General features: G+C 46.4%; 1 protein-coding gene across 1 annotated transcript in view; it reads right to left on the bottom strand.

Moving 5' to 3' along the window:
* Ppfibp2 (PPFIB scaffold protein 2) overlaps positions 1-16,852 on the bottom strand; it is a 153,902-nt gene extending 137,050 nt beyond the window's left edge. The window contains 1 exon segment of the mRNA XM_076549819.1: positions 16,581-16,852. Coding sequence (XP_076405934.1) covers positions 16,581-16,658 — 78 coding nt within the window. The 5' untranslated portion in view covers positions 16,659-16,852.
* Positions 16,853-18,707: the final 1,855 nt, after the last annotated feature.

Genomic DNA, 18,707 nt, shown 5'->3' with positions numbered 1-18,707 from the left:
CCATGCAAAGGCACAGCTAGAAGACAGCTAACTATAAATCAAGGAGAGGGGGCCGACAAGAACCAATCCAGAAAACAATGTGATTTCAGACTTTTAGCATCCATAATTGTGAAAAATAAACTTATCACTTAAAGCCCTTGATTTCTGATACTTAGTAATGGCAGCCTGGGCAAACTCAGGAACACTCTCCTTTGACCTTGGATACATAGTCGGGAAGCTCATGTGAAGAAGGCTATAACCTCCCTGGAGCTGGTGATTTTATCATCCTGATCCAATGGTGTTTGCCTCTCTTAGTCTAAGGGGGAGTTCTGCTTCACACTCACACATTAAATATTAAAGTGCAGGCATTTCCTAACATCTATCCATATTCTTTGTAAGTCAGCTCTTAGGTGAACTGCACTTAGGGACTAAGACGGACCGGGACAGACTTCAGGTTACAAGGAGGAGGAAACTATTAGCCCTGCAGAAATAGCAGTTATCAAGCTGCATTCAAGAAACCAAGAGCCCTGGGCCCAGCCCTCTTTTCTTCAACCCAATGCAAAATTTCCTGCATAGCATTTGGGCAGGAAGGGTTGGAGCAGCGCCTGTCCCCTAACCTTAGGTATCACAAGATACTTGTCACTTAGATCACTTCTCTGCCTGTGAGTTCTTGGGCGAGACAGTAATTTAGGGACTTTCCCAAGAATAGGGAGCCAGGAATCCCCTACTTGTTCATGTGCTACAATACACTAAAGAAAGAAAGGGCTGTGCTAGTTAGGTTTCTATTGCTGTGATAAACACCATAACCAAAAGAACTTGGAGAGAAAAGGCTGGATTCCATCATTGAGAGAAAGCAAAGCAGGAACCTGGAGGCAGGAATAGGCAAGCAGAGACCGTGGAGGAATGCTACTCACTGGCTTGTTCCCCATGGCTTGCTTGCTCAGCTACCTTTCTTACACACCCCAGGCCCACCTGCCTGGGAATGGCACCACCTATAGTGGGCCAGGTCCTCCTACATTAATTAACAATTAAGAAAATGGCCAACAGATATGCCCACAGGCCAATGTGATAGAGGCAATTCCTCAGCCAAGGTTCCCTCTTCCCAGGTGACTCTAGCTGGTGGAGAGTTGACAAAACGAATCAGCACAAGCCGCTGGAGCAGGACCCTGCATGGGATATCCCCTCTCTTGTGGGCCCACGTAGTCTCATTCTTCACAGGGAAGTGAAAATGTTTTGAAACCTGCTCTCCTTAGCTCTTCTCTCATATAAAACAGCCTTTAGTCCCCACAGAAGACATGCCAACAGTTCCTCAAAGTGAAAGGTATTGAGACCCCTGTGACTCAATTCAAAAGGGCCACAGCAAAGACAGACATACAAATTCTAGGTTCCCATATACCACTCCGCCCTACCCAGAGCCTTTGGAAGTTCCTTTATTACCAAGTAAAGATGGGCTTTCCCTCCTCCAGAAGAAGAGGAACAAGGTGCAGTGGAGGGATTCCAACTCTGTCTTTGTCTGAGTTGCTATAACGATGTCACCATAAACTGGACAGGTAGCTTATAAACAACACAGATTTATCTCTTAATAGTCTAAACATGGGGAGTCCAAGACAAAGAAGATTCAGTGTCTGGTGAAGATCCACTTCCTGGTTCTAGCTGCGCAAGCACACAGTGTGAGGGACTAGCTTCCTTTCCCAGGTCCCTTTTCTAACGGACTAATCCCATTCATGAGGGCTCAGCTCCCACATCTAACCACCTCCCAGAGCCCTGCTTCATACCATTACTTTATGGGTTAGGATTTGAAAAAATTAATATGGATGAGGATAACATAAATGTTCAGGTCACAGGGAACTTGGATGGACAAGTAATTAAATGCTAGCTCTGCTCAATTTTAGGTAATATGCATCAACATCTCGAGTTATTGCATACTGGAGATATTATTATACCCGATTCACACAAGGCTGGACAGTGTGATAAGAGGACAGAATAAGCCACTCAAACTCAGTACCTGGCCCGATAGATCCCCAACACCCTGCCTCACCCCACTCAAAGAGCACATCTTTACTGCATACATTATTCCAGAAGATGGATTTGGCCAAGACTCTCCGGGGTCTGTTTGAGAAGTGACCAAATACCTCCAGGGCAGCCCCAACATTAAGTGGACACTGAGAGTACCAGAGCTCAAACACAGTACATGTGTTCTCAACTTTCTGGGTCTCTCTAGCAGTACCAGAAAAACAGCAAGACCATGGCCTTCCTGAGCTAAAAGTCTCTTACAGATCACATGTCTACTCTTAGAGATCATATGTCCACTCTTACACAGTCCGGTGCTTTTTACTCAGCCATTTGCCAGAGACTTAGCAGTTAACCCTGCTGCGGGAAAGTAAGCAGGCCAAGTTTATGATGCTCAGGGGCCACTTGGGGACTGACTTGAGAGAGAAGTCACAACCAGGGGAAAAGATCTGGGAGGTATCCATCGTGGAAGCTAAAGCTGAAGCTGGGCTTTATAGATTTCGGTGGGGAAAGGGCCATATTCTGATCTCATTCACAGTGAGTTTAGTCTTGAAACAGCAGGACCTCTGTCCTGTGCACTGGTACCAAGAGTGCCCATATCAAGTCCAGTGATGACTTTGAGGGAAGACAGCCAAGTGGAACCAGCATCCTAGAGAAAACCCATAAATGCTCTCAGTGGATGCCATACTCTGAGGGAGACACATCAGTACCAAAGAAGGAATCAGTCCAGGAGTTAGGAAGACATGGCATATAACAGTGATGTAATGGCATACCTTTCTCACATACCTTATGGCTCTTTTCATCAGCACCAAACCTCATTCAGTTACCATTTTATCTAAAACTGTCTTTTAAATGTAAGTAGCCCTGACACTTGAGTGCTGGACTGTGACAGCAGGACATCCCTCAACATTTTTAATTTGGTCCAATTTGGTAGGTAAAACATGGAAGTAGAGATTCTCCCTCCCCAAAAAGTAGCTTGTTAACATGAGATCTTGAGACATTGTAGCCTAAAATTTCCCAAGCCTTCTTGATCTGAACAGCCCCTGTATTTACAACCTCCCAGGCTGATCTTCTCAGACTTTCAGGGCTGATGGGCAGCTTTCACAGGCTCACGCAGAAGACAGCAAATAGCCTCTAGGACTAGAGTTGAGTCCCGAGCTGCAGGAGGCAGCTGGATAGAGGATGAGAACCAGGGCCCATCCACTCAGTGATAAGGACCAGCTGGCTCTCCAACAGACTCAGAAAGATCCCTGACTTGAATGGACAGCTCCCATCAGCCCACCTGTTCAGAGCCTGAACATGCCATGCACGGGAACAATGTTGTCCTTTCATGCACGGATCCTAGCACCCACTCCAAACCTCTGCTTGGGCAAGTTCTGGACAAATACTTACCACGTTGTATCAGCCAGTCTTCTCCACCCCCACAGCTTCACCTGGGTTACTGCCCAGGTTGTCCTGACTCTCTCATCACTCACTATGGCCTTCCAGCCCACTCCAGAGCGCCACTCTTGCTAAATATCCCAGGGTCCTAAAATGATGGAGTTGTTGCAAGCGATGTGACTAACGATGAAGTAGCTAAAGCTAAGATGCTTTTTGAATACACTGAGATGATCAGGATCATCATGCCCTATTTTAACATATTTTCTTGAGTGGGAGAAAAATAGAGGAATTTAGGTCAGGAATTCAAAAATTACCTATAGTAGTGAGGGACTAATCGTTTCTTTATACCTAACAGCAATGGAGGGGCTGGAGAGAGGGCTCCACAGTTAAGAACACTTGTTCTGGCATAGGGCCTATGTTTGGCTCCTAGCACCTACACATGTCCCGTAAACTCCAGTTCCAGGAGACCTGAAGCCCTCTTCTGGGTTTGGTAGGCACCAGGCACACATGTGGTATACATTACACACATGCAGGCACTTACACACACACACACACACACACACACACACACACACACACACAGAAAGAGAGAGAGAGAGAGAGAGAGAGAGAGAGAGAGAGAGAGAGAGAAGAATTCTTAAAAAGAAAAGATCATCAATGTGTTAATGGTTTTGAGCTCTCCTAACTAGGACTAGAATATGCTTCATGACAATCTAGCCACATCTACCAAGTTCCTCTGAAGATTAACATAGCCAGGCACATGCTGATTTGACTATCTTCCTGACTTGTCATCATTAAGGGAAAAAAGTCTTCAGTATAATCAGTTGTTTAATCTGGACTCTAAATGTGGTGGCAAGGGTAGAATCAACATGAATTTAGGATCAGGATGACTGAGTATAAATGTGATGCTAGTCACCAGTTAGAAAACCCTGGGAAAGTCACATGTCCTGTCAGAGTCAGTTTCCTGCAGAATTCAAGTTTGAGAGGCAGCCAATAAAGTTTAAGTAAGTACATAATCTCCACTCAATGCCTCAGGCATGGTGAGTGCTTACTAAATAATAATGGTCCATCTTTGGTGCTCTAGTTAACCATGTTGTCTCTTTGGTCAACCTAACCACTGGCTGTTTTCTAAATTACACTCAGGCAGGGGAAGTGACCTCCTCAGCTAGAGCCCCCACTATGCCTGAAGAGAATGGTCTGAAAATTATCTAGTGACTGAAATAATGTGGCAAGAGAGCTTAGGAATTATACTCTATCTCTGTTCCTTAAACGGTGGGAGTTTCCCCAGACCCGGCAAATAAGCTCCTACTCTGAGCCAAGCTCCCTCCCTGCCTTGTAGTCCAGGCTACCATGCCCCTCGGGCATCCACATTGCTTAACCACAGCACCCTTCATCTTGCCATCCACCACACCCCACCCCAAACCTCAGCCTACTTGTATAGGGCCCACAGCCCTTCCCTGCCTGCTCTTGGGGCTGGAACCTCACTGTGGCCCAGGCTGCATTAAGTCACATTTCTCAGTGCTGTTACTAGGGCCCTCTACACCAACCATTACCTAGGAGTCCAGGACCTCAGGTCACATTGTCCCTTTTCCCTTCTACACCTGTTATACTCTCTTGGATGCTGGGAGGCTAATGCCTCAGACCACATGCCATGGCTCTCCATGTCCTAGAATGTCATGTTTTTACAATCTTCACATGGGACCTTCATGCCTGAAGAAACATTCAAAACCTAGTTGTGGTGAGGCCAAAGGTGGTATAAGCAGAGAATATACATGGGACTTAGGTCTTGGGGATCCTGGCTGCAGAGAGTCAGCCTACAAGGCATTTCCTCAGAGGATTTCCACTCTCCTGATCCATTAGCCTGTGACTTGACATGTCGAGAGGAGCTTGATGACTGCCCTTCTCTAGCCTCTTGCCCTTGGTGGACCCTACATTCCTTGCTAGTTGTCTTTTCTCAAAAGCCATCCGACATTCCCAACCCTAGAAGAGATAAGCCCAGCTTATCTTGGTTTAGAATTGAAATCCACCCCCCACCTCCCATCCCACTGCACAGTCCCAGATTCTTGTTTTATGGGACAGAGTCTCCCTCTGTAGCCCAGGCTGGCCTAGAACTCACTCTGGAGGCCAAGCTGGTGAGGCAGGAGGCCACTCATGGTGATCCTCCTGCCTTAGCTTCCTGAGTGCTGGGATTACAGGCACAAACCACCATGCCCAGCTTCTTTGTTCCACTTTTAGCAATGGAAGGTTTCCTCCTTATTTCTTGAACCCAGTTTTCTCAATTATGCCTGCTGTTCTCTTAACTCAGGGCATCTGATTGACCAAGAACCCCTCTATTCTTTCTTCCCTCACACTGAACCCTCTAGCTGCCCAGTAGATACAAGTCTTATTTTACTGACAACCCAGAAGATCAGTCCATCATTCCTACTCTTCAAAATCCCAAGACCATTTCGGTTAACTCCACAATGCCTTTAGCAGACCCTGCCTCTCCTCTTACTTCACCTACTGCTTCCTAATGGATACTCATCAGACAATGTCCTTGCCGAGAGATTCTAACACATGCTCTAAGATAGCTTCTGGGTCTAGAGATAAGCTTGACTTACCCGGATTTTTGTTATTTGTAGTATTGTTTAATGTAACACAGGTTGGCCTAGAGCAAGTTAAGGTGAGGATAAGTATGAAGTTCTTATCCTCCTGCCTCCACCTCTGGAGTGGTTAGGATTACAAACTTATGTACCTCAACTACCCTATCTTAGGTAAGGTTGAAGACTGAACCCAGGAATTCTGGTATGCCATGCCAACCCTCTACCTACCAACCCTCCATCCACTAAATTGTATCACCAGCACTTACCTGGAATTTCTTACATCATTTCAAACTAATACCTGCCTCCTCTCTAGTTTTCTTTACCCTCACTACCCAGAGCCCCTAAATCTACCCTAACAGAAGCACAGAATACAGTAACTGCCTCATTCACATGTGTCTCATTCCTGTCTCAAGTCTTGCATAACAAGAGCACTAATTTTACAACATTTGGGGTCCCTCCCCTGACTTGTCTCAATGTGACAAGTCTAGGTAAATTCAAGGAAAAATCCCCTCTATTTCTATTTCTTCTTTTCTTTTCTTTTCTTTTTTTTTCTTTCTTTCTTTCTTTTTTTTTTTTTTTTTTTTTTTTTTTTTTTTTTTTGGTTTTTCGAGACAGGGTTTCTCCATGTAGTTTTGGTGCCTGTCCTGGAGCTCACTCTGTAGACCAGGCTGGCCTCCAACTCTCAGAGATCCGCCTGGCTCTGCCTTCTGAGTGCTGGGATTAAAGGCGTGGGCCACCGCCACCCCGTTCCCTCTATTTCTATTAATGAAGCCAAGCTAAGCAAATTTACATGGGCTTTCCCACCTGGATAGTGAAGAAACACACAAATCGATTCCAATGATTCCAAGAGCCTTAGGACAGGACTTTGACCAGAGCCAGCCGCATCTTACTGAGCTGGGCTCCATGTGCTTCCCTTGTCTGGTTTGCTGATGACCAGCCACCTGAGACTGACCTGCCACAGTCCCCACTGTGCGCTTGTCTCCTGGACCATGGCTGTCCTTTCAATGTTGCATCTGCTACTTTCCTCTTCAAAGTTCAGGACAAGGAGGGAGACTGCAACGTTACTTCATGTGCACCGCTCCTTCTGACAAAATGCTTTCCTCAGGCTTCTTGAGAAAGGAAAAATAATGACAATACCATTTACTGACTGCCTGCGCCGTGCCAAGCCCTCTAGCCAGCAATGACTGCACCATCTTATTTAATCTTCACAACAATCAAATGAAGTGGGCCTCTATTACTATTAAGCCAAATGAGAAACTTAAAAACTCAGAAAAGTAAGCAGACTTGCTCAAAGTGGCAGCCTTGACCCTATGTAGCACAGGGACTTGAATGGAGAATGGTCTGATTCAAAGTCACATCCTAGAACTGCCAAGGTCTTAAGAATGAGGGAGACCAAGCCTTCATGATGGAGAAACCCAGCTGCCTGCTATAATGGACAGAGGGGGTGGGGAGAGCAGGCGGAGTTGGTTTCCTCCTTTGCAGAAGCAGGACAATAATCTGCGCCCCAGGCACTGTCTGCACCAGTGAGCTGGCACAATGAAAACCTAGACAGACACAGGGATGTTGTTGCTGTTACCAGGTAAGCAATGCTGCATCGAAGAACCAGATGTCTTGGCGGGGAGCAGGAAAAGCTTATGTAATAAAACCTTTTCATGACATCCAGTCAAGGTCAGGTGTCAGAGCCAAGAACTATTCCTTTGTTCTGGTAAAATGCTGAATGAGCAGAACTTGCCACTTCCTCCGGAAATCACAATTTACCTTCTCTCCTCTAGGCATGCACTCTCCCCTTTCTCCTTTCCCCCTGGCTGCTCCTATCACTCACAGAATTCAGGGTATAGGATAAGATTGATGCCACACACCCCCAGCATGTCTGAGGAAGTCCCACCATGCTAGGCTTGGTGGTGCACTTGTAATCCCAAAGCTAGGAAGCAGAGACAAAAGGATTTCTGGGCCTAAGCAGTGCAAGAAGTATTAAAGGTGTGTGCCACTATGCCTGACAAGAAAAACAAAGTGGATAGATAGCTCCTAAGGAAAGAAACTCAAGGCTGACCTCTGGCCCCTACATCCACCTGCACATACATGGCCCCACATGAACACACAGAGAGACAAATTATTCTTGTTGCAATATATAAAATTAAATCTAGTACTCGAGAACCTTAAAAAATCTGTTGTTTCCAAGAGATGGAAGCACTAGATCACACTATGCACAAAATTCTGAGTTGGAATCCCAGCATGGGAGTTTCCCATAAAATTAAATAACACTACCTCTGCTTTATGAGATAAGGCCTTTGTCAAACATATCAAATGGGTAATTCCATTCTAGCTCCTCTGGAGGAGTCTTTTTGTTATGCATGGCTGTACCTCAGTTGCCTCCAGGAAGCAGTCCAGTTCTAAGAGAGATTCATGAAGAAGCCTCTTTGGTTTAAGGGAAATTCGGTCTTCTGTTAGAGGATAGGGCTGCTGGGAGGGGTCGTCCTATACACAGACAAGACACAGAAGTCTTCTTGGTTTGAGTTGTGGTTCTTCCCTGTTTCCTGTCCTTTCTTTCCTTCTAGGGTCCTATACTGCTCTCCTCCACAACACACACACACACACACACACACACACACACACACACACACACACACACAATCAACTAAGGAGTTACTTTTATCAGGCAACCCACCTTGTCTTTCTACCAAAAGCAGGCTGGAGACATTTGTTAAGAAGGCCTCTTGAGACTAGGAAACAAAGGGAATTCAAGGGGGGATACCCAGATGTCCCTGGGAAAGGCAAATAGAAGAGATTTTATGAAGTGGACTGAGGGCAGGTAGGGATGGAAACATGAACAATCAGGTTGAGAGGGGAAGTACTAAAAGAGACTGGAAAGGGGAGCATTTCGGAGTCGGGTAGAAACCTGGCACACTCTAGCTAAGAGTCCTAGGATTATTGAATCCATAGCCTGAACTGGTCATTGCCTGTGACCAGGCAAGACTTCCAGTGGAGGGACTGGGACACCAACCCAGCCATATAACCTTCAAACTACAGTCTGTCCTGCCTATGGGACATGCTGGGGTAAGGGTGACTTAGCGATTGAGGGTGTGGCCAACCAATGACTGGTCTAGCCTAAGACTCATACCACAAGAGTAAGCCCACCCCTGACACTGCCTAGAGAGCCAGGACCCACAGGCTGGATGACCCAGAGACCTAGGATAGAACCAAACACAACTGGAGAAAAAAAATATCAATGTAATGATGTCTAACGATATTCTGCTATACTCTTTAGATTGGTGCCTAGCCCAAATGTCATCAGAGAGGCTTCATCCAGCAACTGATGGAAACAGAAACAGAGACCCTCAGCCAGACATTACGGTGAGATGGGGGAATCCTGCTGAAGAGAGGGAGGGAGGAAGGATTGTAGGAACCAGAGGGGTCAAAGATATCACAAGAAAACCCACAGAATCAACTAACCTGGGCTCAAAGGAGCTCATAGAGTCTGAATCCTCAACCAGGGTGCCTTCATGGACTGACGTAAGCCCTCTGCATTTATAGGTTAGTTACGAGCTTGCTTAACTGGTGGGATTCCTAACAGTGGGAGCAGGGGTTGTCTCTGACTCTTTTACTGGCTTTTTGGACCCTATTGCTCATACTGGGCCACCTTGCCCAGCCTTAATACAAGGGAAGGAGCTTATGCTTACACTTAATGCAATGTGATACGCCATGTTTTGTTGATATCCATAGGAGGCCTGCCCTTTCCTGAACAGAAATGGAGGAAGAACAGATGGGAAGAGGGGCAGACAGGGATGGGCAGACTGGAGGCAGGGGAAAGGATTGGAAGGAGAGGAGGGAGGTAAACTAGTTGGGATGTAAAATTATTTAATTAATTAATGTCAAAATCATGATTTAAAAAAGGACTTTTGGAGGAGAAGAGATGACTCAGCAGTCAAGAACACACACCGTTCCCGCAGAAGACCTAAGTTCGATTCCCAGAACCCATGCCAGCGCACTCACAACCATCACTCACTCTAGCTCCAGGGGAACCTGACATCTATGACCTCTAAGGGTACTTACACTCATGTGCACATACCTATATGAACAAACATAATAAAAAAACAAAAACAAAATACTGAAGAGGAAGGAGACGACGATTTCTTGGGGCACCTTGTGCAGTCACAGGAGCAGCCCTCCTGCTCAGAGGTCCTTGCCCAGGCTGAGATGCCCAGCTGCATCTGATTGGCACAGTCCATAGTGCACTGTGAAATTACATCTTCATCCTGGAGAGTGAGACAGGCTTTTTGACCATTCTTGCTAAACACCCTCAGGCAGTCAACAGGGCTCTGAGCATCCCCATGAAAGCAAAGAAATCCCAGGATTTAGATAACTGCCCTTCCTTTAGAGTCTTTATCTCTGGGAGGAGACAGTTACACTCAAAGAGGAGCCCAGGGGACTGGAGAGATGACTCAGAGATTAAGAGCACTGGCTGGTATTCCAAAGGTCCTGAGTTCAATTCCCAGCAATCACATGGTGGCTCACAACCATCTATAATGAGATCTGGTGTCCTCTTCTGGCATGCAGACAGAACACTGTATACATAATTAAAAGAGAGAGAGAGATACACACACATACACTGAGGCAGGTGGATTGGTAGATCCATACATACCAAGATCCAGCCACGATAGATAGATAGATAGATAGATAGATAGATAGATAGATAGATAGATAGATAGATAGATAGAAAGAAAAAGAGGAGCCCCTTGGGAATTCCACAACAGGGGAGAGGCCAAGCATTCCAAAGTCACCAGGACTAACTAATCTTTGTTAATGGTCTCTCCTCCCACCTTTCATCTGCATAAGTCATTCCTAAGCCTTGGGCAACCCAAGTCTGCTGTCTATGACTCCCTGCTACATTACCATGGGTGAGCAGGCTCAAGCACATATTTAAGTCTCATTAGATGACAGGACAAGGAGACTAACTCAACCTCAGAACAAGAGGAGGTAGAAACAAGCAAGAAAAAGCTAGGAAGGCTAGACAAGTTCACCTTCAAAGTAAACTCCCAGCACAGCTGAATTACTGTTTGGGTTTGCCAGCTGTCACATTCTGATTGTGTCCCATACCATTAGCCTACCTACCTGTGCCCTAGCAGATGGAAGTGACCTCTGCCTTAAAGTCCATGACAAAGGCAAGACTGTCCTGGGAAGCCAGCAGCTGGGAAGCCTGGCTCCTTAGAGAAGTGTAGAAGGGATGGGTGAGGAGGGGGAATTCTGGCCCCAGAACCACTGAGTCTCTCCTAGATACCTCCTCCCATCCATCACTCAATCATCAGAAATCCCTGCCCTTCTGAGGACAGGAAGTCCTTAGGACTGGTTTGCTGTCCCCAGCTAGCTTTCATTCCCATCACCTTCCTCTCCTTTCTCTATTCATCACTACAACAGTAGCAACATCTTATGGAATGTTCAATGTGTCCCTAAAGTTTGTCTGGGAGAGAAGAGAGTGTTATGTCCTTAGAATACACATTTCCAGTGAATTGGTAAATTGATTAATGGTTACACTCCCAGAAAAACCTGAATATGCACATAGCAGCAGCATATACAGAATAGAGTTCTTCTGAAACCATAAAAAGCACTTCTCTACTTAATATGCTAGAAGCCAGGAGGCTAGGAAGCCTGGATCTACAACTAAGAACGGGGTGATTTTGGGTACACTGCTTTGGGCTTTGCCATCCTCTTCTGGTTTTAAAATGTGTCACCAACCTCTTTCCCTTCTCTCTTCTAAGTTAGAAGGTCCTCCATGGCCCCACATCTATTTACAATCACCTCATTCTCTGCCAGTCAGTGTCCAGTATGACTCTTTTCTCTTCCTCAAATCCAATCAGTCATTTCTTGGCAAGCTCACTTCTCCACTGCTATCACTACCTTGATTCAGGACCCAAGATTCCTCTATGGTTTTAACTTGTAAGTAGTCCCACAAGTCTACTCTTCACAGCCCAGAATCCTCCTGAAGACAAACTTGCACAGAGCCTTTTCCATATTACCCATACCTTTCAATGTCATCAGTTCAAAGAAAACAAATTTTAGATGACTTTTACCATGCTGCTAAGTACCTGAGATTCTAAGTGTGTGTGTATATTATCACACAGGTCAAACTCTGAATTCTTTAACTCCAACCTTCAGGGTCTTCCACCAATCTTCGCCTTTCCAAACTCCAGCCTTTCCTCTCCAAATGTGTCCATTGATGTAGAGCCATTTATTTCCACAGAATTGAAACATTACCTCCTGGAGAATGCAGGGAGACTCATACAAATCAGGAAGCTAGTGAAACTTACCTAGGGGAGACCTGGGAGTCTCGGTTGGGAAAGTTACAGGACGAATAAGACCCCACCCCCACCCCCACTCCCACCCTCCACCCCCAGTTATAAAATCAGTAAATAATTGTTGGAGACAAGAGACTATCTAGCTGTGCTGCCTGCAAGTTGAGCAAGGAGCTCCAGGGGTGCAGCCTTTCTGCGTTCTCACCCACACTAAGGGATGAAGCTGCCCTCAAGTCACCCACACTCCTGTCAATAACTCCTCATAAAATCCATTGGTTCACCAGGCTAGGCTTGGGTGGAATCATTTCATTAGTGTGTCATCAGCATCTTATCTGGGTTGAATAGACATCTGTTCATGTCTCCCCAGGAAAGTCATACAACACCCCACCACACCCCATATTCTAGCCATTGAGCCATTCTTCCTTGAGCCTGCCCTTCCTGTCTTTTAACTTTTGCTCCCATTCCTTCCCTTCTCGCTCACAAAACAACCTGTTCCTTTCCCTCTTTACAGAAGCAAAAACCGCCGGGCAACCCAGGACCCACGCACATGGGAAACTCTTGCTGATAACTGTTAAGTACTGGGCCTCACACAAAAGCTGGTATAGCTATAGCGGCTCAGAGTATGGACAGGGAGGTGGAGGGAACACAGCAGAGAGCACTTTCTATTGTATGGCATATATGATACTCGTGGAAAGAGTGAAAGGACTCGGGAGTGAGGGGGTTTCTAGAGTTCTCACACATGTTACAGAGCAGAGACAACAGGTACCTCCAGGAAGGGGAAAATGTCATATCTTGCAAAAGGGTTTAGTCAATGTTTGAACACTGCATCTATTCTGTTTGTATTCACTCTCCTCATATTTTGCATTAAGGGATCCACCAGGAGATTTTAAGCAGAGAAGGATCATGAACAGGTTTGTATTTCAGACTCATGGCCAAGCAAAAAGCAATGTCCAGAGATTATAATCTAAGAAGCATACATTCCTCAGACAGAGAAGCACAAAAGGATGGGGAGAGTGTAGCTCCTCAGTTTGGGGAAACAGTGGAGATGGAGTTAGAAAACAAATTAGCCTAAAAGTTCACAAGGATATTATAGTTTATCTTATCAGAAAGCAGTTTTATCCTACCTATGTCGACAGGTGTGTTACAGACATGTACAGATGAGTACAAGATTACTATATAACATGGGAGTTAATAAAAGGCATCAAATGCAATGAATGCTTTGCTTTCATGTGAATACATGTGCACAGGGACACAGGGAGGAAATGAAAGCAAGAATTACCAAGGAGCACCAGACCAATGATGTTAAGGCCCAGAGACATTTTCAGTTTGCTGCAGACAAAGCTCAGAGTCCCAATACCTCTGGCAGTCTGAGGCCTTCTGGAGATCTCAGCAGGAAGCTCACCTGGTTGCTTTAGGGGAGGCATCTGCTCCTGTAAGGCTTTTTATCACAAGTATCAGAGATAATAACAGCCCCTGGGGGAGAGCCACTAACAGACTGCTCTTTAAGATTTTATAAAGGAACAGAGCTCACCTCCCCTAGACTCCAAAAATAAACACACACAGGTGCCTTCAAGGACAAACAAAACAAGATACTGGGATAGCAAAGGGCAAAGGAAGTGGAGCTTCTCCAAGGAAGGAGGAAGCAAGAAGCAAGAAAAATAGTGACTCAGGAAAAGCCAAGCCCAGAGCTTTAGTTTTAGTTTTGGTGCAGTTGTGCACATTGAGGGATGACTGCCATATCTTACATGGCGGCAGACAATCTGTGGGGCTTAATAAATGTTTAAAAGTGTCACCTGTTGTGCTTGCATTCATTCTTTCCCTCATATGTTTTACTAGGAGCTCAACAAGGGGATTTGAAACAGGAACAAATCATGAACACATTTGTAATTCCGGAGGAAAAGAAAGACCTTACGGACAAGTACAAATGAGCTGCTGACGATTATCGTCTGAGCAGCACACTAATCCTTGCATCCAAAATTGAGTTAGAATTCTCCAAGAATTGTTCCTTTTCCTAGTGTCTAATTCTGCCGAATCAATATGATTGGGGCATACTGGGCTGGTATCTCCCATTCCTTGGCCCTGGTCCTAAAGACTCAGTATTCCCAGGGTCTCTTCTGTCTGCTCACACTTCACTCTCATCACATTGACCTGAGTGGGCCTGCTAGTCTCCTAACTGGTCTCCCAGCTGTGGTCCTCCAAGCACTGCCAAGTCCTGAGGCTTATCCCACCTGGCTGTTACTAGGGAACTCGGTAAAAATGCCTTGGGCCTACTTAACCAGAATAATTCGAAAAACTCCCCCAGGCACAGGTTTGTAGATCACTACTTTGAATTCTTTTTTTTTTTTCTCTTCGAGACAGGGTTTCTCTGTGTAGCTTTGCGCCTCTCCTGGAAATCACTTGGTAGCCCAGGCTGGCCTCGAACTCACAGAGATCCGCCTCCCAAGTTCTGGGATTAAAGGCGTGTGCCACCACTGCCCGGCACTACTTTGAATTCTTGATACAGACAGGAGAGAGATAGGTTAGACATGCAGGAAGCCAGGCTCTACCCCTGACCCACATTTGAAGAGCACTGGGTGATTCTCAGGCTTGTGTTTGAAGAGTGAAGCTCTACAGTGTCACCTGACCACTCACTCCACAAATGTTTACTGGATTTCTGTTAGTCTGGGAGTTGGGAAGGTCAAGGGTCAAGGCCTCTAACTTTGATAAGCTCAGCTGACCACAAGTCAGTCTTTCCTTAACTTCCCATTCGTTGATGCCCATGGCCTCCCACCTGCCTCAGGCGCCAGCTGGGATATCAGTTTTGTTTGTTATTTTGTTTGTTTGTTGTTGCTTTGTTTACTACTCAGGCCAGGAACCAAGAATGACCAGTAGCCACTTCTTCGAGCCAGACTGAGTTTGCCTTATAAGCCGTTCCGTGGCCCAGGCCAAACGATACTTTCCTGCGAGGTACCTCACATAGATTGATCCTTCTTAAAACTCTCCTAAATTTTCCTATTTCTGATGAAAAAAACTAGGATTTCTGCAAGTTTGTTCCCGCTTTCTCCTGCCACTCTTACATGTATTGCTTACATTACCCACTTACTCTTAAAATCATAGCACATCTGCCTTAGTTACCACAACACACACGATAGAGCATTGTGCCTGTCTCAACCAGAAGCAATAAACTAAAATTGGCACATTATCAAATATCAAAGTAATACCACTAATATATTATGTGAGGGCTGGGAGGTGTTGCTCAGTGGTAGAGCATTTGCTTTGCTGGCATTCACAAGGTCCTAAATTAGTTCACCAGTCCCCATCACCACTAACATTAAATAAAATCCCAAATAAAAATAACAGCAAAAGACTTAACAATATTCCACTTTAAAGTCATTTAAATATGAAAGTAAATAGAATATGAATGGGCTGGTTCTCCCAAAGTAAAGAACGAATTTCTAATCAGATAACATTTTTGATATACCAATAGCAATCCAAGACTATATGTTAATTAGGTCTGTGGTAGACTTCCTTCCTGTAGTTGCGCATTTAACTTCACAAAATACACGGTAATCTTATAAACACTCCAATATGTAGTATAATCAGTTCAGGACCAAGAGAGAGGAAGACAGATAATTAGCCCAAAATATGGAAGAGGAAGACTGATCCATATCAAATATCTCAATGCTCTGAAAGGAAGAGTTGAATATCTATTTGAATCTTACTTGAACCTTGAAAGTGCTTGTCTTTAAACATATAAACTTATTTTCATCGGAAGGAAAACTACGGGTCTGGAGTCGAGATGGAAGGAGGGAGAAGTACCCGCTTTTTAAAATGTACGTATCTTGACATCCCAATCCCGTTCTACAAAGATTCCCTGCCTTGAGCCTTTGGGAAGCATGTTGAACTTAGCAATTAGTGTACACAACTGCTCCTGGCCAAGGCGCTGAGGACCAAGGCTCTATAGATCAGAGAGATTAACCTGGATAAACCGTCCTCAACTTCCTCACCACCTTGGGCTTTCCATCTGACGCCACTGCTGCTCTCATGGGGCACCAAGCTGGTACATAATCGCCCGGAACTCGGAGATATCGGAGCACCCCATTATCCCGGGACCACCCTAGCACCTGTAGAAGCGCGAGGCTGGTGGCACACTGGGAGCAGAGTGCGGTGGGAAACTCATGCAAATCCACAGGAGGTATACCCTGCTTCCAGTCTCCCAGCCAAATAAGCGGATCTCCCAAGTCTTGAAAACGTTCGGAGATCTAAAGGCCCACGAACCCCAAAACTACTCATGTGTCTCCTATATCTGGGGGCGCTCAGTTCCCGGGATAGCGGTGATCCGGGGCCAGGAGAGCCCACTGACCTGGATGCCTGAGCGCAGCTTCTTCCCCGGAGGCTCAGGTGTGCGGGTCGCTCCCGTGTTCCCCTCACCTTCCAACATAAGAGCCGAGAACTCAGCGACAGGCCACTAGCCTTGGGACCAACTGCCAACCAACCAGCCGACCCGCCAGCACCGACCCGGTACGGCGCACACGTGACGGAGGCGGGGCCCCGGAGAGGCTCGTCCCGGAGTGTGGCTCTTTGGCTGCTGGGGCCTTCCCCTAGGACCGCCCCTCTGTCACCCCTCCTCCCTCTCCCGCTGTGGCCCGCTGGGACCCAAGAGCCACAGTTCCAGTTCCACTTGCCTGGTCAGCCCCGCCCCCCGGCAGCGCTCCGCGTGCGGGTCTCAAGCCCCACCCCTCCCAGGAGACCACGCCCCTCCCTGCGTCCTACCCACTGTTTGCACCTCGGACTCTCGCACTCTTCCGGCGCAGGGCGGCCCCTAGGCATTTCTCTTGTGTCCCACCGTACTCAGGTCCCCTGAGCTTCTGCAGTCTGTCACTATTGCTCCCGGGACGTGGAAAATGACAGCGTGGAAGCAGGATACTTGTGCGGAGAATTGCAGAGAGGAGCACCGAAAACCACACACATACACCGACACACACCCGGAGCCGTGTGTGATCCCATCGGGATTGAGGGTGGCCTAAGGGCTGCATCATTCCTTGTTTCAGACTAGACCACCCTCATTTTGGCGGGCTCCGCTTCACCCTAAGGTCTGACTGCGCTCCAACCCCCGCGACCTCTCATGACCTCTAGTGGCTGACAACCTACGGAAAGCTCTGGTGCCCTGCCTTGTGAATAAACACTTCCTGTGTCCAGAGAGGTCAGGTACAAGTAAGCCAAAGAAAATTGTGGCAGTGTCTGCCCATAGGGGCTGGAGTTTCAAATCCCAAAGGACTGTGCCCTGGAGACCGAGTCCCAGCACCTACTTCCAGTGTGCAGGTCTGCTGCATCACAGGTGCTTGCCCTACTGGGGCCTCCAAGGGCTGGCTGCTCAGTTTAGCTGCTTAAAATCCCCAGGACCTCAGATGACAGCGACACCAGGAACTCTGGCAGGAGTTACTACTAAACTGCTCAGTTGCTTACACCCGAGTGTTGACAGATACTACAGGACACGACTTTTTTTTTTTTTTCAAATCCTGGTAGTCTAAAATGACTGGGGTGGCCAGAGGATTGCACGTGTGAACAGAACATAAGCACTCTGGCAAACAGGTGTGTGAGCACTGCTGGGACCTAGCCAGCCGCAGAGCAAAGGCAAAGCCAGCATCTGAAAAGCTGGGGCCCAAGAGACTTGTGTCACAGCAGGACACCCTTTGGTTCTTTCACTTCCTTAAAATAGCGGAGAGGCCTTTGGAGACAGAGCCTGTGCAGTTCACATGAGTTCCTGTGCGTTAGTGGGCAGTTCCAAATCCCACTGGTAACCTAGGGGTGCCCAGTTTCTTGCCCGGGCCCCCAGAAACTGCTAGTATTTTCTCAGAAGTATACAATTATTTGCAAAATGTTGTATGAAATTGGCTTTCTCAAGCTTATGTGCAGTTTGGGAAGGAGCTTTAAAAATACAGATGCTTTCCTCCCACTCCAGAGGGTCTGATTTAATGGCATTGGAGAGTATAGCCTGAATATTGGAATTCTTAAAGCTCCTCAGGTGATTCTTATGTGCTACAATATAATAACCATTGATGTGGGTCATGGAGACATCATCAATCCTCATTTAAATCCAGCCAGACTAGAGCTGAAAAGCAGACATGTGAAAGATACTGAAGCAGATGTCCCAGGGCCTGCATGCTATTAGGAAACGTAGCAATGAACAGGTTCTTCCTGAAGAACATTTCTTCACCTAAAAGAGATATTCTACCTGTGGGGGTTCTGTGTACCAGGGTGAGCAGTTTGGGATAGGTGTATCCTGCAGAGTTGTCCATTCCAAGCACTTCCCAGATAGAAGCCAGACAGCACACTACAAGCAAACTATTCTCTTGACTTCAAAGGAGCCATGTATACAGGACTCACTCCTTTGATAATGCTCCTGCACCCTTCAATGTGAGTAGGTCACTTTCTTTGTCAGAAAGGTAGGTAATGTACTTTACCCATAGAGCAAGTATTGATTCCTGGA

Source organism: Peromyscus maniculatus, chromosome 1, assembly GCF_049852395.1.
Source record: "Peromyscus maniculatus bairdii isolate BWxNUB_F1_BW_parent chromosome 1, HU_Pman_BW_mat_3.1, whole genome shotgun sequence".
NCBI lineage: Eukaryota > Metazoa > Chordata > Mammalia > Rodentia > Cricetidae > Peromyscus > Peromyscus maniculatus.
This window is presented reverse-complemented; position numbering and strand designations above follow the sequence as displayed.